Source organism: Megalops cyprinoides, chromosome 7, assembly GCF_013368585.1.
Source record: "Megalops cyprinoides isolate fMegCyp1 chromosome 7, fMegCyp1.pri, whole genome shotgun sequence".
Taxonomy (NCBI): Eukaryota; Metazoa; Chordata; class Actinopteri; order Elopiformes; family Megalopidae; genus Megalops; species Megalops cyprinoides.
In genome coordinates, this window is record NC_050589.1 from 15,174,845 (window position 1) to 15,200,648 (window position 25,804).

The window sequence follows — 25,804 nt, forward strand, 5'->3', positions numbered from 1 at the left end:
GCCTCGGCAGACAACTCCAGCAGCACGGCGACGGCGGTCCTTCCCTTTACTCGCTCTGTTGGCGATGTGGTCGTGCCACTCACTCCTCGGCAGCTTTCTTACACTTACAGAGTAATTATTCTCACTGTGGTATTTGGTTTGAGAGAGTGGTGAGCGGGTCTCTCTGTAGATACAGTGTAATACAGTTCAGAAGAAGTGCATGGTCTCAACAGTTATACTCTGCCTTTCCCTTTCTCTTTTCCTTTAACTCTGGTCTTGCTACACAGAGGTGTGATAGAGTAGTAGTGTGTTTTTATTCTGTGTGTGTGTGTGTGTGTGTGTGTGTTTGAGAGAGAGATGTGTGTGTGTTTGCACCAAACCACCCTGCAACTTTCTCCTGCCTTTCCTAAAGCTGTTAGGGGCTGGGTTTGGTTAGCACTTGGATGTGAGACCTCCTGGGAAAGCCAGGTTTCTGCAGAAGGTGGTGTCAGTTGGACAATAAGGGGTCTGAACCTAATGGGAAACTAGTGCCCGAGTGCAATGATGGCAGCGCTGTTCTATAGGAAACGCCACCTTTCGGACTGAGATCCTGGCTCTCAGTTGTCACCCATGATGCCTGTCTGGAAAAGCATGGTATTCCCTGGCGTCCTAAATTCCCAATCAGACTCTAATCAGCCTCCCAATCAGGCCATCTGATAACCCCCAGGTTAATGGATTAAATACATTCATCCACCAGGTTGTCATTATAAAATGATTATATTATTGGTACACTTTTGACCTGGACCGGTAATGGTTGTTACACTAAATGAGTAACATACTACAGTCCCTGTTACAGGTGTGCGGTTATATTGTGTAGTAGCAGAATGCAATTACTGCAGTCTCTGTTCCAGGTGTGCAGTGGTGTAGTTACTGCAGTCTCCGTGCTGGAGGTGTCCAGTGGTATACTGGCAGGGTGTAGTCACTGTGGTCTCCCTCTCTCTGCTGCAGGTCCCGGGTGACAGGTGTCGCTACGCGGTCGGCAGCATTCTGAGCGAGGGCGACGGGCGGCCATGCGAGGAGCTCACGCGCCTCTACGAGAAGGCCGGCTTCCGCGTGTTCTCCTTCCCGGGGGTCACGCACGCGGTCGCGTCCTCCTTCCCGCACAGAACGCCCCTGTCCATCTTCCTGGGGGTGCAGAGGGTCTACCCGCAGCTGGACTGCTACATCAAGGTAAGGCCATTCCCCCACCGCGAGGACCGGGCCCTGTGAGGCAGGACATTGGTATTCCCATTTACAGTGACATTTACACTGTGTTTAAAGGCCTTTCTTTCTAAATGTCATTTAACCACTCATTTGAAACTTTGACAGTTCGGGCATACCTCCTTACTCATTAATTCAGACAGGTTAATGGAACAGAGTATATTTGCTTCACATACAGCTTTTTACTGAAAGGCAGACTCTCTCCAGTCAGTGGTCCAATGAAGTTGTACTATCACATTCGTTAGTATCAACATACCCATTTTATAATGTTTTAGCAAAGTAAAAAAAGGTAATGGTTATTGCTTGTGTTCAGTGGTAAGACATTTTAAATTAAAAAAAGACAAAATTGTCAACATCATGTAGTTTCATCAGTCACACTGCTCAGATTCTAAAGTTCACAACAACCTGGAAGTTTTGCTATAGCATTTCACAGCAAACAGCGACCTGCCAGGATCTCTTTAGGGACTGTAAGAAAGGAAGGGACAATGTGTCGAGTGCAGTCTGTCATCACCTTCAAAGGTATTTCACAGAGAGGTCTGAAAAAATACAGTTCTACTATTTGCATGATAGCTGAAAGTGACAATCCAGAAAAAGAGCTGATTGTTCTGATGCCCTACAGTTTACATTGGGCACCCGACTTCTTTTGGGGGTGCGGGAGAGCTTAATGGCCCCTCTCCTTGCGGGGTGAGCCCTGACACAAACGTCACAATGCTGTGTGGAGAGGCTGTCCTCCTCAGTGCTTTTCATAGCATGCAACCGTCTTTCCATTCTGTCGTCCATCTGGGACAGACTTGGGTCTGCTCTGCACCCCACGGGGAGGTGTGAGAGTGGCACTCCGCGGTCTGCGGCTCTCCATCTGTCAGAGAGTTTGCCGTGAACTCTCTATTGCCCTGGCAGGGAACGTGCTTCACCCTCTGCCCCCACTGTCTGTCTGACGTCACAGCAGTGTTCACGCTTAGACCAGCTCTGGGCTCACCACGGTTTGAGGCAGAGCCATGCCGAGCTGAGCTGAGCTGTGCTGTACTGTTCTCAGAGGAACGCTGTCAGGACTGCAAATAACGGCTACATGAGCTTACATAATCTAATAGAGCAGTTTTTCTCAATCCTACTCTTGGTCTGGAGGCCCCCTGACCTGCATATCTTCTATCTATCCTTGCTCCAAACACACCTGATTAACATGCTCTTGATTAAATCAGGTGTGCTCAGCTAATCAAAAGTGCCGCTGATGAGTTGAGTCAGGTAGGTAGAGCAGGGAAAGATGGAAAACGTGCAGAGCAGGGGGGCCCGGGAGCAGGATTGAGAATCAGTGTAATAGAGTATTCACATTTAGAAATGTCCTGTTAGCTAAATTAAGCTATCATCAGAAATGAACATATCAAATCATTCTAAGGAAGTGGTAGTCTCACTTGAAGTGCAAATGAATAGCTTCTAGCAGCTTGACTACATGCTGTTGACAGCCTGTTGGTGCTTTTTTGTGCAAATTCTGTTTTAAGATGGGTATTTTTGTTTGGGTAGCTAATAATGTTTAAAGAACGTGAGCCTTCCTGTGTCCTCAGAGATCATAGGTCATTTGCTGCCAGCTTAGTACAGTATTGTAGATAGAATATATTGCCATCCTATAGTTTCAACAAGCAATGCAGTACTAGCTACCAATGCTCACATTGCTAATTTTTTTTTTTTTTTTTTACTTTAACTTTTTATGTACTCATTACCAACCAAATTTAAGCAAGGGTCATTGACTTCAGTGAAACACTTTAGGAATATTCTGTGAAATAACAGGAAAAAAAAAAATGGAATACCTGCCTAAATTTGTTCCTCAACGTCTAGGCTAGAGTGCATTGCCTTGAGAATGTATTTGAGCTCAAAAGTTCAAAGCACTTTTCCTGTTGAGATTGTGGTAGAGTACACGCTTTCTGACAATCACAGAGACTTTCAGCATGTCATTCCCGTCGGCCCAAATAACAGACCCATTTTCCGCTTAGGGCACTTTTCCTCTTTGTAGAACCTGCCTAATCCTCCCCAACTTTTGACAAAAGGGGCAATGTTTCTTTTAATTAGCCAGAAAAACCTAATCGGGGCCTCTTCTGCTTTGAGGGGTTAGTCTGAGTTGAGATGCGAATGCTGTCAAAACAGTCACAGTATTTAAAAAAATAGATTTTATCTGACAAGCAGATGAAAATCACCCTCTCCTTTTTGCCCCGGCTGTTGTCGGGGAAAAAAAAAATTCGACTTTCCCTCCAGCTGCATGTGCAGTCAGAATTTACAAGTGTAATGTTGATATTTGTGAAACCCCCTAAGGACCTGTTTGTGCTCCTCTAAAAACCAGCCCCATGTTTCCACTGTGGGCATTGCTGCTTTGGTTCTCAACATCACATGCAGTGGATTAAACCCCTCTCTCTCTCTCTCTCTCTCTCTCTCTCTCTCTCTCTCTCTCTCTCTCTCTCTCTCTCTCTCTCTCTCTCTCGCTCTCTCTCTCTCTCTCACTTATTTTCAAATTCTCTACACACATTTCATTTTTGTCTTTCACCGAGCTGTGAATGTGATTTGATCTCAGTTTCCCCCTTTGATCTGGTGGTGTTAGCTTCTTTGCTGCTGGTCATGTCAGCAAGGCTGTATGACTCAGTCCCAGGCTAGGAGATGTGTCAGCCAATCACCGGGCTGGTCTGAGGCCTTTTCTTCCCCTCTCTCCGATTGGCTCCTTTCCCATATAAATTCATTTGTGCCATCATTCCCTTTGAATGGGGAGAGCGCAGGGGCCCTTTCCAGGTCAACACGGCATACCCGTGGGAATGCCTTCACGTTGCCTAAATGTTGCAAGGACGTGACTTGTTGTCGTGGCCAAGAGGAGCCGGAATGTTCCTCCTCTCCGCACGACTGTCACGCAGCCGCAGACGTGAGGCAGACCCCCGTGATGTCATCTGCTGGCACCTCATCCTTCCCTGTTTACTTGAAGCGCACGCTGCACCCTCCCCGCGTTCCCGCTCGGAGCTAATTTCCAGCTGGCCCTGGCAGGGGCGAGGTGTGGAAATTCGCGCCGTCGGCAGGTAAACGGCGAGTGGCTTAATGAGATCCTGCTGCTTTGAAGGCGCGGAGGAAGTGGGCCTCTCTCATCTGCTCTGCCCACGCCGGCGAGATTTCTGCTTCTTCCAGAGTGTTTAATTACAGCTTCCACGGAAAAGCGCACAGAAAAACCTGTGCTTCAGGGGGGAGAGAGAAGGCTGCAGCATGCCAGGCGTCTGTCAGACATTAACTGTAATTAAAACTCATGCCTTTTTTAACTCGCACGTCTCAGAGACGTTTCCGGTGCAGAGCTGCCTCCCTCGTCACGGTGGCTAATGGCCCTCTGCTTGGGGGAGGTGTTAGGGGGTTTCCAGAGTAAAGGTATGAGGTGGGATTCAACAGTTTTAATGAAGGGGAAAAGCAAGAGCTGCTTAGGGAAGATTCTGTTGCTGACTGCCGTATATTGTGGCAGTGGTGTGGTGATCAGACTTCTTGATTAAATCGGGATAGTCCATGCTGAAGGCTGTGCCTTCCGCGTCGTGATGGAGGTAAGCAAGGGGCGTCATTTCTTCCGATCTTTAGTTTGAGATGGAAACCCATGAAAATTCAACACAAATTCTGTTACTAATTCGTTTTTAGATCCTATTCTCCATTAGGAGCTGCATGTCTTTTCCAGCCAGCTAGACAGACTGTTGGGGAGGGGTTGGGGGGTGGTCGAGGAAGTTTGCTGCTTTACAGAGCCAAGCTGTTTATGAATACCTGCAAACCGCCCCGAGTTACACATGCTGCATGCAAGGTTAGCTCCAACACCAGTACCAGCCAAGCGCTTTAGCTATAAACACAGTGAGCCAGTAGCCAGGCAAATATCAACTCCAAAACAGAGCCACCATTACACGAAATAAACACTAAAATGTGCTTCCTGTCAACAGTAACTCGAAAATGTATTGCAGAGTCTTCAAAAACAGAGCTCAGTATTTCTTATGGTGGTGAGGCTAATGTGAAACACCATGCAAGAGGGAAATGGCTTTAACCAAGCTGTATGAGGCAGAGGAGAAATACCCTTGTCCAGTTTTTTTCAGTAAACCCAACGAGGCCTTCAGTAATCAAGTATCCTTTGTTGAGGTCATAAGTGCAGGGTAGTGTATCAGTGTTCATAGCGCTCTGCCGACCAGGATATGAAACCCACCCCCACGCAACAATGGCCAATAGTGACAAAGGGAGCTTTGTGAAAATAGATCCAAATGAACTCCCCTGTCCTTTGTTGATGTGTAAATATGGTGCATATTTTTCTTCCTTGTATGATACAATGCACACTGTGCCTAACACATTCCTGCATTGGATTTAATATTGATGTTAACAAAACATGATGGTTCCTTATTTGACCATATGGCACTGTGAGTAGTCCACACAGTCTGTCTTTGGTTAATTAAAAAAATGAAAAACCATTGCTGCCAATAGTTACGAGAGGGGGGCAATGTAGTCTTGCCACCCTAGCGGTCATGAAAATTCTCTCAGGTGGAATGAACTAGCAGTTTACTCATGTTAATGCACGAAGGGCGTGAAACAAAGGTTGGCAGTCCTTTGGTAAGTTTCTGCTGGGGACTGAACCCACAGCCTTCTGATGTCATGGTCATTTTATCCACCATGCCAACGAAGCAGCGGTCTGGATGATGGCAGACTGCGGAAAATCAGCCACGCTCTAGTTACGGTGCATGGGATAATTTCAGCTCCAGAGTGGAAAGCTATTTAGTGCCACGTCGGGCTTCATATTCAGTGAGCACTGACCTGGCTAGCACTTGACCTGGCTAACACAGACTGAGCATTAATTGCTGGCTGAGGAATCGAATGCTTTGAGAGTCAGCCACCGGAAGTTAACAGGCGTGGTAGAGCAAAGGGCGGATGTGGGCATGTTTCTGTCTGCCTTTAGACAGAGATTGGTCGTTCAGAAGCGGAGAGGGCATATCACAGCGGGGTAGCCCCACCGACAGCACACTGGTTGGTGCAGCTGGTGGGTGGAGCGGAGTGGGGCCTGGCCAGACGTTGTTCTGTTTGCACTGTCTGGATGTCTAAAAAAAGCATCACCGCGGCCCCTGCCAGAGAGACCTGTCCAATATGCACACATCAATTAGCAGATTCCTCACCTCTCCGATGCTTTAACTGATACTGGAACGTCCAAACCGCATACAAAGAAGTGGGCCCTGAAAGCTGGGGATATTACATGGTTTCAGAATGAAAATTTCCCTTAGGAAAGTAGCTGTTACTGATGAAAACCCAAGCACATTCTCAGTGGTGTTGCTGCCTATTATATTTTTTTTATTAAGCTCTTCCCACGTTCGAGCCGTGCATTAGCATTCGGTTGATGGGCGCTTGATTTTTTCAGCGACTGGCTGAATTCAATGGGTGGACGACTGAAACAAATAATGGTGGGTTTCGCCCTCGCCCCGACACTGTAATTGAAAGCTTCCAAGCTGATGACATGGGTGACAGGGAGATGGGCGGATAATCACAGCCCTCCGAGAGAGAGGCCGGCCACCACCACGCATCCGCTCGCTCAGCCCGGCCCCAGGGCTGCTGGGAAAATTAGCTAACGAGGAGGGCCGGGCAAGCTGCTGATGAGGTTTAATTATCTGCGCTGTCTGGTGCAGGTGGCCGCGCCGCGGGCAGTCGGACTGTTTTTCTCTGCGTTAAAAAAGTGTGCGAGTTTCTTGGGCTGGTGCTGCCATCTGCCCTGGCGTCGCTCCTGGGCACAGCGAGCCGTCACGTCGGGGCGAGCTGCCTGTCAGAGTGCGGGTCAAGTGCCCCTCCATTCGCCCTCACCCCTCATTCCTCCCCTCTGTTAACCCCCTGCCTCCTTCACTCCACTTCATTCCTCTCCCCTCTCCTCCCCTCTCCTCTCCTATCCTCTATTCCTTTCCCTTGTCCTCTCTTCCTATGAATTCTTTGCCCTTCTCCTCCCCTCCACCCCTCTCCTGTCTCCTCCTCTTGTATGAATTCAATGCACCTCTTCTCTCATCTCCCGCACTCCTCTCCCTTTTCTCCTCCCATACATTCTTCTCCCTCCTCTCATTTACTCTGCTCTCCTCTCCTCTCATATTCCTCACCCTTTTTCTTTCCTCCTATGAGTTGTTTTCCTTTCTCCTCTCCTCTCTTCCATTTCTCTCCTCCCTTCCCTTATCGTCTCCTCGCCTCCATCCTTCTGCTATGGCGGGGGGAGATCCTTCAGCCAGGAATATCCCCTCATGCTGTCTCCAGAGACCAATAAACCCCTCAGCCTCAACACTCCTGTTAAACACCCCCACAGATGCTGATCCTACCGCCCCCCCCCCCCCTTCCATTTCCCCAGAGTCTGTCAGCCCTGCAGCACTGACCTAGAGGTAGGTGTTGGATGACAGAGTGGGGAAGTTTCGCGGTGCCTGCAATTAATCATTATCAGCCTCCCCGACGGAGAGGGAGTGTAGCTGGTGTTGAGTGCGGTCAGCACATCCGTCCGTTGGCCGTGGGTTCCGGTTCTGTGGGTTTTTGTAGCTGCTGTTGCTGCTGCATTTGCGTACGAGTGATGAAGCCGAGCCAGAGTGCGTGGGCGTCCCTGGACGTGACTGCGGGCCTGGCGGGATCAGCAGAGCCTCTCAGATAATAAAGCCCAGATACCAGGGGAGCGGCATGTCACTGAGAGACAAACACAGCACACGCGCTGCATATCTGCCTGATTTATGCAAGGAGCTTCTGCTCCACTTCTCCTTTCTGCGGAACTGAGGAAGAAAGCACAAAAAAAAAAAAAAATAACACTAGAAAAAAGAAAAAGCAGTTCTGAAAGGAAATGATGAGAAATTGCCCTGAGAAATGCAAAACCAGTAAATATGAAAGATGTCAGTTGTTGGACCAAAGAGTAGAATTTGAATTGAAGGTCATGCCCAAGAAGGAGAAATGAAAATCAGAATATTTCGCCTGTCAGTCCCGCTGCCTGAGTGTTAATGCGGGTTGCGTTCTCTGGATGATTAGGGTGTTCTGACTCTGGTAGGGATGGTGTCGATGACTCTGTGGCGCACACACACATTTTAATTATGTTTCAGTGAGTCAGAATGTGCATCAGCGCATGTAGTTCATGTTCCACTGAACTGCTCAGTAAAGATTGGTAATCAAATTAGCAGTGGTTTAATTGAATTCCATTCTGACTCAGGGTAAATAGTGCCATGACTGGGGTGTTGCCGCTCCGCCACACCGATGCAGTGGTCCACGTGCTGTTGACCCTGTCTGTCATCGACCCTCTTGGCAGAGCAGCAAATGGTGGTTCTCAGCTTTTATGCTTTTATTTTATCAGCTTTTTTATCTTCCAGACCTGAGATATAAACTGCAGTTGTCCCCAGGGACCCCAGAAGTAAATTAGCATGTTTTCCATGGATATCCCTCGATTGCGAAGATCGAGTTCAGTCCGGGGTCTTTTTGGTCCTACTTTCATTATCGCTGGCATAGCGCTCGCGTTTCCTTCAGTACTCTCATCACAAGATTATCCTTTGTACAGTAGAGCGGTCTTAATCAATACTCTGATGCGTTTTCCCTCGGCAGAGAGGTGGAGTTCAGTTCAGTGAGCTATTCCTGCCTCAGACGCAATGCTTCAAACGTGGCTCGTGCACGGTACGTTGGCACAGCCATCTTAGAGGTGGTGCGAACTCCTCCTTCCCACACACTCCCCGACGCTGAAACGCGGTCCCTCCCTCCGCACCTTCACCGAGTTATTCTTCAGCTCTGGTCTCGTCATGCATTATTCAGGAGCGCCGCTCTCCATCTTCTGGGATGTTGTTATTTGTTGAATTAAACATAGAAAATTGGCTCTAGTTGTCTGCAGTATTCATTTTTAATGCATTCTACTGAGCGGGAGAAAAGGTGGAAGCGAACAGTTTTCAGGTGTCCTGAGGAAAGGCACCTCTTGAGAAAACCATCTGAAAGCTGAGGTCCCCAGTACGATTGAGTCTGCGCTTGTGTATATGTGCCCTGATGGTGGGAGTTCCATATAGAAACCCGTGATTATCTCCGCACACTCTGCTGCGAGCTCTGGGGGCCATCTCTCAGTGGGGTCTGAATGAAAGGGCCGCTCCATCCCATAATACCGACTTGATTAAAAATGCACTGGGTATAGCGGGCTCTGATCCAGAGGCGCAGCGAGGGCTGTTGGGGGGATATTAAACTTCAGGCGCGAGATTACGGAGCTGTGGCCTGGCGCCCGATGCAGTGCAGTGCACACAGGTCCGTCTCGGGGGGCGGGGGAAAGGTTAATGCGGAAGGTTCGTTCTGTTTTCATTCCCGGTGTCACGGCCGGACAGCGCTGCTAGGATCAAGGCGGCCTCTGCCTAAGCTGTCAGCACGCGTGCGGTAAGACCCGTTCTGTAAAGCGTTTTGTGGAAGGGTGCGGTCTGGGAATGGAAATCGGCGCCTGCGGCTCTCACACCGGCCAGTGTTTGCAGGTAGCACGTGGGAAGGACCGAGGAGCACTTTGTGTCATTGCCCTGTGCCAGAGGTATCACATTTAAATTGACACCGAGTGGCGGGAGCAGCAGTGCGGTCTTGGAGCTGCTTCTCGGCATTCCCCGCTCTTATCTGCCGCGTTAGTGCCGAAATGCCACATAAGAACATGCTCGTCCATCATCGGCGGTGTAGTCAAGGCGACCTCCGACAGGCCAGGTGTTCAGTTTCCAGTCCGCAGTGAAGGTTGTAGTTTGGGTGGGATTGGGGTGGGATTGGGGTGGTGTTGGGTGGGGGGGCATTGACTAAGGTCACTGGACCCATGTAGATGTCCACACTCCTCACAACACTGCAGGCGTGATTAGATGTTTCTGTGGCTCCTCATCTGATCCCTGCAGCCTTCCTGTGCTGAGACAACATCGCACCCTCAGAAGCTGAGATTGGCCAGCGTTCAGAGTTCATCGTCTTCCACAAGAGCTTTGGAGAAAAACTTGTCTTCAGTGTTATCTTTGCAGGTTCCTTAACATGTTTGCTTTGCCATCTGTGAGAGAGTACAATGCCCAGATTTCACCCCAATGATGGTAGATCCACAGTCCCGAGAGGCCGCTTCCACACAGAGCAGCTGCATCATGACAGTGCTTGCGGGTTCACGCTTACTCTCAGGTCTGTCAGCTGCGCACGGGTCCTGCTGAAGTGTGCGTAAATAAAACATCTGAACGCTAAGTGTTTGGGGCTTTCTGATCTCCAGGACCACTGAAACAGTTTGGCTGCCAACAGTGAAAGCTCTTGCTGTCAGTATGAAAAGCCACATTGAAGATTGCCCACGTGTTGGTATGAATAGGTAGAGTGATAGCTTTGATTTCACCTCAGTCGAGGTCTCTCACACAGAGTAATGTGACACCCTTTACTCCTTATCAAATGGGGCCTTTTAGGGTTTGAAATGCATGTCTTTGTTCTTCCGGAATGTGGTTGTATTTGGTGTAACACCATAAGGCGTACCATAAGCAACATATCTTACACAGCCCTATATATAACCATATCAATTGCTTCAGACAAGATGTGAGCTTGAGAAGAGGAGAGGTGTTCTTCACAACTCACAAGCAGTATCCCTTTCACCCTCCTGACTTCCACCGATCACCAGTTCCTGATGTGATGGTTTGTTCTTGAGTTTGCTCACGTGGTTTCATCTGGGCCTAGAGCTCTAGAGAGGTATAGCAACGTATACCCCGCAGTTTGTCATCTCAAGGAAATCTGCACGTCAGATGCTCTCGTTATCTGCCTCCGTGCTGTTTTATGCAGGCTCTCAGGTCCCCGTGGCATCTTAATGCACTCATACATTTTGAATCGAGGCCTTTCGGTGACGGTGACTGAAATGCTTTGCTCGGTTTGAAATATGTTGTTTCCCACACCAGTGATCAGGTTCATTCACAGCCACAGAGATGGAATGTGTAGGTTCAGAATTCCGTTCTGTAAATTGTTCTCTTCTGTCAATGATGTAAAGATGTTGACACGTGACACTTACTGTTTTTCCACACTGCTATCTTCTTAATTAGAATGTCTTTCTCATTGAGAAGTTTCTTTGCAATACGGTGTGTGAATTCCACTGTTAGCCCTACCTCCCATAATGCTCAAGTTTGCACTAACTTGCCTACCATTTTCTGCCGTTCTGTCCTGCCTCATGATTGAGGAAAGGCTTAACAGTTTTCCTTGTTCTGTACTGTGAAAAAGCGACACTTTCTTAAACTGTCTTTCTAAGAACTCCCTCCAAGACTTTCAAGCATAAAGTTTGATGTGCACCTGATGCTTTTTAATAAAAAATAAACCCCTTCAAACAAACCAAGTGAACCAAGCTCCCTGCTAGAATGACTTAAGATTGAGGAGTACCTTTAATATTGATGAATACTACTCTTATTAGTGCAAAGGGGAAATGCTGTCGGAAATACAGCTCAGTTCAGTTTTAATGTAGTCTTGGTCCAGCATTCTCACTCAGTCTCTGTAAAGAGAACAAACCAGATAATACTTATTGTTTCAGTGTTCAGATTGCAGCATAGTGTATACAATATCACACAGTGCATACAATATATTATTCCTTGTAAATTTTAGTTTTTTTTTTTGTTTGTTTATGACTCATACTAGGGATGTAAAAGGCTGACGTGGATTACCCTAATTCCAGAAGTTCTTTCTCTGTATTCTTTGAATAGGCCTACATATTTTAAATGGACGTGGATGTTTGAGGTAATTAAAATAGCTTTTTGTTTTTATAGGTCTGTCTTGTATGGATAGCTTTAGAGAAAGCATAATTGGTTTTGAAGTTCCTAGATTTCATTTCAGATTTCTGTATGAGCCTCTTGAAATCCTTATTCTTTTACTAAAAAAGAGCCGTAGCGCACGTTTTTTGTGATGCATTATCCATGAGAGCAGTGTGTTCCTGTGGACTGCGCACGTGACATAATACCAGATTTTACATACAGCCTGAATGAATCATTTCAAGTTAAGTGGTCAGCTGCAATATGAAGCTAGCCTGAAGCGCCAATGCTTTTTGCCGCCTCCCTGCTCAGGCTCTTGTGTGATTGGTTAATATTTTAATTTCGGTGTGGGCGCCGGGGGAATCCGCATGACTCGCAATTCATCTTGGAGAGAGGTGACGCGCAGGGAGGACTTTGCCCCTGGAGGGTGACGGTAAACACGGAGGAACCATTATTTACTGATGTTTTATTAATGTCAAATAAAAGGCCGCGTAGGGCGTTAGGCAGCGGCGGTTGCCTGGGAGACCGGTGGATGCCGCCGTAACACCGTGCGGAAGAGCCCGCCTGTGCCGATTTGCACCTCTTTCAATGTTGCGTATTTGATGGTGTATTAAAAAACACACACACAGACACGCGCGCGCACACACACACACATCGCAGTCCTCAGAAAGGTTACCTATTTCTGTCCCTGCAGATTGGACCAAACTAATTTCAGCGTGGCATTGGCCACATTTCGGCCCAGGTGCGTGACTCTGACCCTGCAGCTCGCCGGGTGCCGCCCTTTCACTTTCCGATGAGTCCCGGGGGGACCGTTCTGAGCCTTATTACCCTTCACCGCTCTTTCAGGTTGATGGGGTCCATGCCATCTGACTGCCGGCTGGCCCTCTGCTGTATCTGTGGCGTGGGGGAGGGAGGGGGACCTGATAACATCAGAGCCATAAAAACAGCCAATTGCAGCGTCGGGAGGTCCTCGAACAACTCTGTGGCACCCCCTCATCGCCCGGGCCGGCCAGGCCAGGTGAAGTTAAATTGTTCGTCCATAATTAATGATGTCATCCTCAAGCATTATTTCCTCTATTAGAGTTTTATTGCCTTACAGCAGGTCTGTCTCCCAGGGGTGCACTTACTATGCAGCCTCTTAAAACTGAACGGAGCATCCACTATAGCATCTGACCTCAGCCGTGCATCATGATTTATATATTACAGACTGGAACACATGCCTTGGATGCTGCTTTTTCCTTTTAGGAGTCAGATGATTTTTCATAAGTTGTTAAATCTCTTGCACATGTTTATCAGTTGAGGCAAATTCTCATTTAATACAAACCTGTGCAATGATGCTGTAGTAAGGGGGAGTTAAAAATGTACCATTCATATCTACAGTGGGCTTCATCTGTGAGTTAACTAGCTGACATTGGTAAAACATAAAAAGTTTCAGACACATTTATTGGGAAAGTGGTAGGTCTCAGAACTATCCCTATGCTTTGTGGTGACTAAATATGGGATTTGAGGAGAATTCATTTTGTTAAGCTTTTTTCCCTCTTCATTTAACCCTTATTGGAATCGTCAGACTCCAAAACATTAGGCTTGTCACGGCACTTGTGTGGGGGGGGGCTCAAGTGTGCGATGTTCACACGCAGCCATTGGCTGATTTTTCAAACTGCAAGTCCCGTTATGTGCTCCAGGGAAACCGGTGCTTATCAGAGAAAGGCAGCGATGTCATCCGAGAACCTTGTAGCTACCCCAGTCGTAGGGGTCAGCCTGTGCTCAAAGTCCTGGCCCTGCTGACTGGGCTACCTGGAACCCCCCCTCATGTGGAGACCTCTCATCAGTTTGTCCCCAGACGGCCTAAAACGACCAGGGTTTGTTGTTCCATGGCAGGCCCTTATCTGCGCATGTTGTGGACACCTCTTATGATCAGATCTCGGCCTTCAACCCTTCTTGTTTAAGGTGTTAGTTCAGGTGATAAAGAGCAATGGGCTCTGAATGGATGGATCTAAATATTTGTGAAGCCTCTCTATGAGAACGCGTGGAATGACAAATAAAGTGCAGGTCAAATGGGGGGGGGGAAATGCAGTTGACTTCATTTTTATTCACATGAATGGATTTTTACAAACCTCCCTTACTTGTGTTCATTGTGCATTGACATTTTGAAGTACTCTACGCTTACATGCTTGCCTCTCCTCAGCGGTAAAGGATGTTTTTGTCCTCTTTTCCACCCCAACAGCAGATCGATGCCAAATCCCAAACGGTCACATCTGGGCTTACCTAACGTTAACCCTTTGTCATCCCGGATCATTCCCATGACCTGATAGATGCGATAAGAATAGGAATCAATCCAATCCCGCTTTTCCCAGGCCGAACTGTAATACTGTGTGGCGAAGGTCATGAGAGGAGCAACCTATTTTCCCACCCATGGGAAATACCTTGAAATGAAAGGCAACTCCAAGGGATCCTTCCTTCTCTAGGTTTGTTCCACTATAAACGCAGTGAACCTGGCTCTGGTTCTGTTGCTTCCTCTCATGTTTCTGTTCCTCCTCTCTCTCGGCACCGCTTTTGGCTCACTGGAGAGCTGCCCCTCCCTCCTCCGCCCCCAAACCGACTGTCTGTGCCGCGGATGACACGTCCTCGCTGACAGGTGCCTCGACTGGGACTGACGCCGTCGGCCCTGGAGATTGATGGTTAAAACGGTGTCTGCGAGGGAGCAGCACGGGGGGAATAGTCACCGAGACACATTTTTCATTTTCCCAATGACTTGTTAAGCACCATGTGCGCCTTTGGTAAATTTTTGCTTTTCCAGCAAGTGGAAATTAAGAATGGTTGTCATAAAAAGTGACAGATTCTCATTTTATTTTGCAAAACAGACATGAAAACCTGCAACCTGCAGAAGAAGTCTTTTTTTTTTAAAAAAGAAGTCCGATATTTCCCAGTGGCCACTTTCAGAATGTAGCTGAGCACTTAGCTTCCCTTACTTTAATGTCTGTATTTTGAGCTTGGTCATCTTTGAAAAATGTGCTCTAAAGATTAGCAAGGAAAGAAAAAATTAAGATGTTTTATGGGTGGGCTCCAGTTTCTTTGAACTCTGCTGTTATAATTTGGGATTAAGCAGTACTGAGGATTTTTTTGTCTTTGAATGGGTGCTTGCTGCTGGGATCTCAGGCTGTGAATCCTATAAGAGAAAGCAGCACCACACATCTTATATTTATCCCATTGATGTTTGTGCCTGAAATATACATTTAAATAAAACAGAATTCAGCAAAGTTGGAAGAGCACTGGACTTTGTACCTGAAGGATCTGGGACTCTAAAATATTGTTGTGCCCTGGATTGTGGCACTATATCTGTATTGCTCCAGCAATAGTTGCTGTATGTGCACAGGGGTTGCTGTGCAAAATATAGGTTATGCACGTTGCCCTGAATAAAGGCTCACGCAAAGCGAAAAAAGTGACAAAAGTAATAATGAGATGTTTCAATTTTGTCAAGCTCTTACTTAGTTTAAAAAGAAAATCAGGCAATGCATTTAAGATGATGTTAGTGTTTTCTTGATAAGCCCTTTTGCCTGGTTTAATTTCCTGTTACAGGCATGTGCACATACTGAGATGAGAGCGGAACTTGGGAGCTTAGCATATTTATGCCATTTCGCTGGGCCGTCGAGCCTCCGAGCAGCGATGTTATCTCCGAAAAAGGGGGGATCCCGGCCCTCCTCCGGGTTGCCTGCGTGAGTGCAGATGTGAGCGTCCCCATCTCTCCGCGCTCATCACTCACCCTCAGAACCGCTTTCACGCCCTATTATCTTCCGAATACCAGAACCCGCAATCAGAACAGACCGCTGCGAAGCCGGCTCGAGCAGGAAACGGGAGGGGGGGAGGGAGGGGGAAATATCACCCTCATAAATGCCACAGTGACATTTGGCTTAATCACAGTTTCTTTATTACAGATTAGGGAGTGTGACTCCGGCGTGATGCGGGTTGTTGAAGCAGCTCTGGCCGCGCGCGAGATCTCCAAGACCCGCTAAAACTAAGGTTAACGACCGCTGCGGTTAGCTGCTGAAGTCCTGTCTCGTCCTTGAGGGTTCGCCCTTGTCCTAGTGGCTCTTGTCTGTGCACGCTGCATGTGCTCGAGCAGTCTGCAGAGTCATGCTGGAGGAGAGAAATAGAACGCCTCCGAGTGGATATGAGTTTCAGGTAGCATAAATCTGGGGGAAAGGGATTTCTGCGGGATGCATTTCTTGGCTGAAAGTTAAAGTGTGGAAAGTTTCACAAATTTGTGGCAGCAAACTGCTGTTATGCAATTCGTCAGGGTTTCCCATTATTTACAAATGGTCCACTGAAATTGCTTTTACATGTAGGCCATCCTTGTAAGAGGTGATTTCATGATGGGTTTGTTGTAGCTCTTATGAGGGGTGGGAGGGGGGTAAGATTCCTCTGAACACCTCTGGCAGCAGTCAGTAACAGGGTGGCTGAGGGGTGAGGGCTTAAACAGCAGCATCTCCAGTGTCCTCTGGCCCACTGTCCCACGGTGTTGGGAACAACGGTCAGAGTAGGAGTAGCTGTGGTGACAACATGGGAGTGTTTTTCCACTGTCAGAATGCTTACAAGAGACATCCCCTAAAAGGAAGTCTTGCCTTTATGTGCATTTTTCTCCAGCTGTGATTTGCACTTTTTTAATAATCCCTATCACTTCTCTTCATTCTTTCACTCCCTCTCTTCTTCTCCCTTTTGAATGCGCTGTCACAGTGAGATTATTTCAATTTGCACGGTGCGCATTTGTTCTTTTTGCCTCATTCAGTGTTAGATATGCTATGGTAATTTCAACTGCGCTGCGCTCTGGACTTCAGGGGACGCCGGTCCGATGTCCCCAGCTGCCACGGCTCCGTCGCCAGTGTGGAGTATGGGGGGGACGGTGGGCCAGAAAGAAGCACTTTAAATTCAGGGCATGACACTTCTACTGTTGTACCCTTGAGCAAAAAGTGTAACATCATTTGTTGAATTGCGTGAGTAAATATGATGAGATGGTTGCCAGTTTGAATCTCAGGCGGAACAGAAATGGTTACATTGTTGATTGAGGCGGTCACATGGTTGGGCAGGGTGTTGATATTGTTTAGCAGTGTACGCAGCCTGATTTGAATTAATGTATGTGTGAAGTTAAAGCTATGGAAGTCACCCTGTATTATGTGCATCTGTTAAACAGATAAATAATGTAATATATTGTAATGAGGCACTCACACCACGCCACACCACAGGGGGATAGTTTTAGCATCTGCCTCCCTCCCCCATGTAAAACTGACAATCCAGTGTAAATTTGAGTGTATGAATATTAAACAAATGACAGATGAATGTATAATCCGGCCTTCTGAGTGCCTTTCAGATTCAGTGTTTTTTAACCACAGCCGGCTCGATTTTTCTCTGGATCTCCCATTCTTGTCAGAACATCTTGCATGTGACATTAAAAAATGTCATGTTTGACAAGCGTGACAGTGTTGAGCAATTTGCATGCGCATGACAATAAAGAAAATTGAATTCCTGAGCCTGTCTACTCAGAAACAAGCAGGACTCCCCAATCTGCGTTGCCAGCGTCTGTTGACTGGAGAGGTTGCGGTGCACTGACAGGATAAAAGAGCTTTGCATTGTGGGAAGGGCAGTGGTGCTTGCGTTTTCCTGGTGCATTGTGGGAAGGAGCTGCGGGTCTGGGAGTCGCAAGGACCCTCAGTTTCTTGTTTATCAGTTTAATGTTCACAACCAGTTGCTCTAGTCAAGACAGCAGTATAGCCATGATAGTCAAGAAATCCAATTTAGCAGTAAGGCACAGGTCAGGGGTCATAGATGAGCTGTCCTTGTGACATAAATCATGGTAGAGTTGCATAAAAAACTCTGAAACATGTTGCTTCGGTTTTAATGTTAGTTGACTTGTGGTCCTTGAAGGCATCTCCCCATTTAGATTCTGTCTGCTTGCAGTACCTCAGGAGGTTCTCCTTGTCATGGGCTTATGCGATATTTTAAGATACTGTGTTCCCCCCCCCCCAATACATAACATTTTTAACAGAGTTGTTGTGGTCGAGCATCTGAAATTATTTTACCAAGCTGACAGACTTTATAAAGAGTAGCCAGATATGTGCAAAGGTGGATTTAAAATCTTGGCCTCACCCGGTTAACTTTCTGTGGCAGTTTGAAGTTGTTTTCATGTCTGACATGAAAGCCCACATCATCATATATTGATGCCTTTATTTGCAAACAGAACAGCCACTGAGGAGCCTAATTTGGCAAATGGAGAAGGGTAGTGATGAAATGAGTAGAGTGAGTGAAATGAAGAGTGAGTTCTGTCCAGCCTTTAACACTTTCCAAGTCTCACCTTGAAGAGTTTTCACCAGTGGTTACAAAGTAATTAATGGAGTTGAGTGGGACTCAGGAATGGTAAAACAATAAATATGCTGAAGTAATGGGAGAATGTGCAGAAAAAATGTGTCTGTCTGCACACGTGTGGCTGGTGTGTGTATGTGTGTGTATGTGTGTGTGTGTGTGTGTGTGTGTGTGTGTGTGATGTTTCCAAAAAACAGATTCCCATCTCATGCAGAAAGCAACTCCTGGCCACTGACAGCTGGGAGGACTGCCTAGTGACAGCTTTGGAGTCTCCATCAAACAGACTTCTCCTGTGCAGTGCGTTTGTAGCAGTAATTGCACACAGATTCCTTCTTGTCAGCGGAGCCACTTAAATCATGTCCCATGATTGATTTTTTCACTAGGCGGCCATATTGGATTGAAAGCAAGGCTCAGTTTGCCGAGGTTTGTTTTACTCAATTGTCAGACGTAGTTACATAATGGAGTAGATACGGTAGGGTTCTGAAAACTAGGGTTTAAAATGGTATATGGTAGCTTGAGTGCCATTACACAAACCCTGCATGTTGACTTCACATTAATTATACTATATCAAAGGACTCCAGCTGCAGTAGGATTATGGCCACAGTAGGATTATCTAACCAGGGGAATCCTTCTTACAGATTTTTGTTGCAGAGGCAAAAAGCACAACATAATAGACATTTCAGATGGTATGATTACATGAAAAATAGGAATATGGTTATAATATGTATGTAAATTTGGTTCACTAATTGACAATGAAATACTCTTTTGGACTGAGCCAACTGACTTGCAAATATGAATATGCAAAAGTAACAGACTACGATTCATATTGTATCACCAAGTCGACACTACTTCCCACAGTCACAAAGACAAGACACACTGCTTGAAATCAGATTAAATAGCCCACTAGATTATATCAATATACTAGCTCTGTTAGTGTAATTGGTGGCTGCAGCTACACTCTGATAAATCAACCTCTTAGCCAACTGGATCTGTGTGAAGTCAAATGGAATGGAATTACACTCCTTATACTAGAACCTTTCCGCTGCCTCTTGACTCAAAGGTCATCATCAGGGTTGCACTAAAACATGTTTGAGCCCAGTGATATTACCCTTTATCAAAGGCAGGTATCATGGATAACTTGCTCAAACTTGCTTCAAAACCTGCTTTTCCTCCATTAATTTTACTTTGCCTCCTATTCAGTCCACTATGACCGGCCATTATGAATAAGGCCCATATGGGGAGGTAAGACTGGTGGAAATCAATGGTTCCCACCCCATTATAAACAGACTTAAGCAAGGTGTGCGCGATGCCATGCACCAACTGTCAAAAAGCTCTGCATGCTTGAGTCTTCCTCCCTGGGGACAAAACCTTTTTATCCGAATTCATCTGCGTTTAAGCGTGCCTCTCCCGTCGCTCTTGAAAGAGCAGCATGTGACCGTCACTTTGAGCAGGCCACCCTCGGGTGGGGCCTGATATTTAGGCTCTCAGACGATCGACCGGCCCTGGTGTTTGCCGTCTGCGTCAGGGAAATGGCCGGCCCGCGGATGGCCCCGCCATCTCGAGACGCGCGGGAAGGTCAGAGTGTTGACATTCCGGGAGATCTGAGCCTTTCTGAGGCTGGGGCGCCGGAACATTTGTTTGCTCTGGGCAATAAAGTCATCCTGGCAAAAAAGCTCCTCGTCCATCCGTGCACAGAATTTAAATAGTGCTTTTTTTCTTCTCCATTTTTTATAGAAGAGATTTGGAATTTCTAAATGGCCACCAGACTAAAGAGTGAGTAGGCAACCTTTTTCAGACAAATTCGCATTATAATTACGGACAAGAATACATGAAAATAGCCTTTGAGAAGATTCTAAAGTTATTAAAGGTTAAAACATAAAAACACACTCTTTTTCAGAGAGGGCTTTTTCTTTGAAAAATGATCAGTGGTTTACCTCTCAATTATCTTTTGCCATGTGCATCTGCTTGGAGTGATTTTGATTTCTTAATGATTTTAGAATGAACCCGGGGGTCAGATGCACCCAGAAGACCGAGTCAATGGCCCTTATAAGCTAGATTGCTTCAATCAAACACTTTCCTCTGTGCCATTAGTTCATTGAGCAACCCCAAGTACCTACTAGTGAAAGAGCACACTTTGAAATCTTTTTCCCTCTCAGAGGGATATTTTGTTATTTGTATTATGCTTTGCTATATGTCTGTAAGGGCATTGCTTTCACAATCACAGTACGCATTTTGCTGTACCTGAAAACTTAATTAACTGTGAGTTGTCACAAACAGATCTTTGTCTCACCCAGTAAATCACTTCTAATCATTTCTATTTAGTCATTTGGCACAGATGATCTTATCCAGAATGAGCATAACAACAACTGCCGTGCAGAAAATACAGACTTGAGTGCAACAACAATCAAAATATACCAAAATGTACCTGCGCTTCTAATATTGTTGAGTCTTTATGTGGCTTTTTGCTTGTGTTGTTTTTTGCCTCACTTGTAAGTCACTTTGGATAAAAGCATCTGCCAAATGAATAAATGTAAATGTAAATGTCGGTGACATAACTTCGGTGTTAATGCATAAATCAGTTTTATAATACCACACATGTATGTTGCTCAAAACAGCGAGACTTAAGAGCCGGGAACATTAGTCAGGAATATGGCCAGCGACGGTCCCCCCAATCAGTCACAATTAATCACTCGACAGTCGGGCAGTGAGAGCGTCGCGTACAAAACGCTGGTCTGCATTGCTCCGCTGTGACAGTGAGGAAAAGGGAATTCACACTGGTCCTCTGTGTGTCCCCGGGAGGACCAAGTGTGGCCCGCACAACTGCGCACACGTGGCATGCTGTGTAGATGGTGATATACACTCACAGGTGACAGTGCGTTCTGTCTTACGTGGCTTCATTGTGACTTTTTCAGTAGTGAATTAACAATATCCATGTCCTGACTGTCAGTGCCGTCACAGTCACTGCCAGTGTTCAATCAAGTGTTTGCCCTGTTGCCTCTGCAAAGACCCAAATCTCACTGCTTTGCACCCCGAAAACAGTGGTACAAGGGAAAAAAGCACAATCCCATAGTGATCGAAGGCTGTTTGCGCATAGAGGAGAGGGGACAGTATTTTCAGACTGCAAATTTTACTTGATTCGGCTCTTTTACTGAAGCAGCACAGCTGGTAGTCTCGACTTTAAGCAGACGGTCGGCAAGAGGTAAAGTCCAACTAATAGGGACAGGGACCCCAAAGGTCCGTTAACACCAGTGGGGCCTTACAAAGGGCGATCCAAACTAAATGCCTGAAGCAACTGTAACTGCAGTGCCTGCAGCAAGTTCTGCTCCTGTGTCCTCTGCAGGGGTTGAAATAGCCAGTTTTCCAGCCCAAAAGAGACTGCAGTGAATGCCTTTGAAGCTTGCCATTTTGCTGTTGGAGTGTGATTTTTATTCTTATTGATAATGACGTTGTGGTGAGAAGAGGTTAGGAAGACTTGATCAAATGGAGAAAAATGGAAAAATTAATGTCCAAAGAAATCGAGACATTTCTAGTGGATTCAAAAGTCGCATCAGTTAAGATGAGTCCATTCATGTGGGCCATTCACTCTTTATATCACACATAGTGTGGCATAAAACCTCACAAAACCATATGTAACATTGTCATTAAAATGATTACTATTTTACAAAGCATTCATAAACAACTGAATGTAAATGATAACTGATTTAGAGTGACTGTAGTGTATGTAAAGATGCATCCATGTGTAAAAATGCTGTATATCACGGTTGGCTGTTATTAAGTATGTTTACTTACAATTGCTTTGTAAAGTGATGATACCGTACTTGTGTATGCTTCATAAAGGCCTTATGATGCATCGCTTTAAATGACGTGTGGCTGATGAATTTCTAATGTAACGTGAATGCGAGAAAAGATGAGTTGACCCATACTACCTATAAGTAATGATAAACTGTTATTCCCCTCTAGACATGTCAAGGAACTTGTAAAAATTTTTCAGCCTTACAAAGTTAGGCTAGCCACTGTTGTGTATGTGTATGTGTGTGTGTGTGTGTGTTTGTGTTTGAGCTTGTATTTTAGGCTTTTTTTTGTATCTTTAGGTTATTTATTTATGTAATTGCTTTTATTATTGTATTTGGTTATTATAGTGATCGTTTAAAATCAATTTAATCACCTTTAACAAAAAGGTAAGTCAAAGCACTGACCCTAGATCAGTTTCATCTTTTTTTCCCACTTGAACTTAGGAATAGGGCTGCATGAGATGATCCTGTGTGTGTGGCAGTGGGAGTGGCATTACACAGCGGTGGGAGGGTCTGAGGAGCCCTGTGGCTGGCTAGACACCTGTGTGGGGTCACCTGCCCTCATTGTCTTTCGACACCAACAGCAACGGATGGAGTGATTCATGTAGACACCCAGCCCTTCCTGTGTCATCAATTATGGAGGAGAAAGAACACTCTGTCCTGTACAGCTGGAAGCAACTCTTTCCCATTTGTAGTTTACAGAGGCAAAAAGGCAACTATGCATAATCTAAATTATTAATTGGATTAGCTGTTGCGAATCTAACAACAAAACATGTTTTTCTCCTGTCATGAATCTGTTCTCAGGAGAATGCCTTTTGTATGTAATTTAAAACAATCAGATCCTCAATGAGAGCAGAGATTTTTGTCCCTTTTTAAGCTTTGGTTTGGAGATATTGAGTCTCTCTAATTACCCACAAATCTCTGGATCTTGCTCTGAAGCATTCCAAGCCAGTAGTTAAGAATTCAGAATTATCTATAAAATAGTCCCTTATTCCTGTGCATGTGCATGTGTGTGTGTGTGTGTGCGTGGGGGTGTGTTTGTCCTCCTCACCCATAACATACATCACACTGTCATTTAGCTGCCGGCGTTAGTAACTGGAGGTGGTGTAACGGGGTACAAAATTAAAAAATATGATATTAAAGACTAACAACTCATTCTCTGCTTGGTATCAAGTAACTAATGCTCACAGCAGTGCATGCAAAAATAAACATTGACTAGATTTGTTTTGCCCAAGGCATACATTTTATTGTTGCTACCGTGAAAATACAGTTCAGTTTAATCATCACAGCAATAACTATTCTGTCTTTTGCCTCTGAGGGTTGTGATATTTTCACATCTATTTAGCGGACACCCTTAACCCACCACATACATGCAGCAGTTTACATTTCTACATGTTGTCCAATTATGTAGCTGGATATATACCGATGCAATTTGGTTTACAAGGATACAAAAGCAATAAGACTGTTACGCTGACAGCTTTCTTGATAAGGCTGCTTGTCTGTCATGCGAAATAACAGTGTCGTGCAATGAATTTTGGGGGATGTCAGCAGGTTCCGTAAGGGTGTATGTATAGTGGTTTCTCCAGTATTTTTCTGGTATTTCTTTAGTGATGTTTCCCCACAGGGTGTGGGGAAAAGACCACGCGTGTTGTGCTCATGTCCCTGCACATGTGTGAGGTCATGCTTGGGACACTTTTGGACACACCCTGGCACTTCCTTTTGACAGGTTCAGGGCAGAGGTATTACCACACATGCTCTGTGGTACTATGCGCTATGCTGACGGTTAAATTGCTTAAGCATAATTAATCCGTTCGACAGAGAATGTGATTTGTGTCACGGCAGTCGTGAAGTTACGGAGTTAATGTGGACACAAATAAATTCATTATTGCGCATTAAGTATTACGGGGAAGCACTGAGCAGCTTGCAGCTTGAGAATCCCTTTATTGTACTCAAGTGAGAACTAGAGTATTCATTAAACTCTTTATAAAAACGTGCTCCATGTTAATTATTAATTGATTAAATAGTTGTTTCATTGCAGTGAACTGTAACTGGCTAAGTCTGGGAGAGGATATTATACACTGTGTAAATATAGTTTTTGATTGCTCTACGCAATGGCTTTGCAGCAATTTTAATTTTTTTTGTTTATTTTCAAGGGGGGATACTTTTAAAATAAATTTAAGCTTGGAATAAAGGAATGTATTTGACTGATTTGTCATTTCAGAGGTCAAGTGTAATGTCATAGAAATGTGCACGTGTGTAAACAGGGCTTACTCAGTGTGTGTGCGTGTGTGTGCGTGTGTGTGCATGTGTGTGTGCATGTGTGTGTGCGTGTGCGTGCGTGTGTGTGTGTGTGTGTGTGCGTGCGTGCGTGTGTGCGTGTGTGCGTGTGCATGCCCATGTGCACTGTGAAAGAACCTGACCTTCACTGCAGATACGGGAACACTTTGAAGACTGCACACATATGATGTGGCCATTTTTCAGTTGAAGGACATCTTTGATGTTTCCTGAATAACTCAGGGCTAAAAGGATATTAATGTCACATCTTTGCATCTAAGACATTGGGCTGTAACCCTATTAACTAAATCCCAATGGCTGTTTATGTTTGGATGAATAGAGTTGCCCATATTCCTCCTGCCAGAGATAAGAGACTGTGTCGACGGGGAGTTAGGAGATGAGCCTCTGTTTTTTGTGCTGATGGGACGTGCAGAGATGCTCTTGACCCCATTATTAAGAATCACTTTTTACTCATCCAGTGCATTAGCATGTCTACCAGGAATAAGAATCTCATTGCCTACATGTTCCGTTGCTCACCAGATGAATGCCAACAGTTTTGGTTTTAGCGATTTATTTATTTTGACAGTGCGCAGTTTTTCCTGCTCACTACTGATCCTTGATGGTAGGCAGAAGCTTGTGGCATCAAAACTTCGGCTTTACTGTACAGGAGTGGGCTCAGGGCAGAACAACCGCCACAGTACACAGCAGTCTGCAGCAAGACAGAAGTAGGTGGAAGGCAAGCCTGGATTTCAGAAAATAAGTTTTGAAAGGGTCAAATATTGCTTGAAATTCCGAACTGATAGTTATGGTATTTTCAGTGCGAACGAGAGTTGAAGCCTGCAAAGAACAGAGATTTCTTAGCAGCGTGATTGTCTTTCAATGTATTATCCTTCCATTTGTTACAGACCCCAGGAGTCCCACAAATGGATGCACCTCTGATGCTGTGCTGTTCAGAGTTCAAATATGACTTTTTGCCTCCCTGCTTGGGGAATTCTGAGCTATTTATGAGGGGTAAATGTTACATTTGAATACGATTTTATAAGATCCAATGCTGGCCAGGGCGACCTTTCCAAAGGTGTGCTGCAGCCCTTGGAGAGGGCACAGTTTTGATGTGGAGATCATTTGACTGGCAGAGATCATTGGACAACAGGCCGCGGTGCAGAGATTTTGATCCCGTGGTCAATAAAGAACTGTTCAATATTCATCTCATTTATATGGTTGGCCATAGCATGATCGGCTCGTCACTGTGGCCACCTTCCTCTAATAAGTCACTATTGTTGACAGTTGATTTGGGTACGTTTTTTGAATTGTTTGTTATAAGTTGTGGAGGCAGAGTGCAGTTGTTAATGGAAATGTACAGCCAACAGACCCACCAGGAGATGCCTTTTAATAGTTAACGTCTGTTTTTCAGGTTGTGGTGTTTTCCTCATCAGTAAGTCTTGGTCATGTCATCGATGTGACGTGTAG

At 45.7% G+C, this 25,804-nt stretch overlaps 1 protein-coding gene across 1 annotated transcript in view; it reads left to right on the forward strand.

Annotated features, from left to right (window-relative positions):
- LOC118781331 (testis-expressed protein 264-like) overlaps nucleotides 1-25,804 on the forward strand; it is an 86,157-nt gene that overhangs the window by 16,396 nt on the left and 43,957 nt on the right. The window contains exon 2 of the mRNA XM_036534321.1: nucleotides 967-1,188. Within this exon, the coding sequence (XP_036390214.1) occupies nucleotides 967-1,188 (222 nt within the window). The remainder of the gene's footprint in view (nucleotides 1-966; nucleotides 1,189-25,804) is intronic.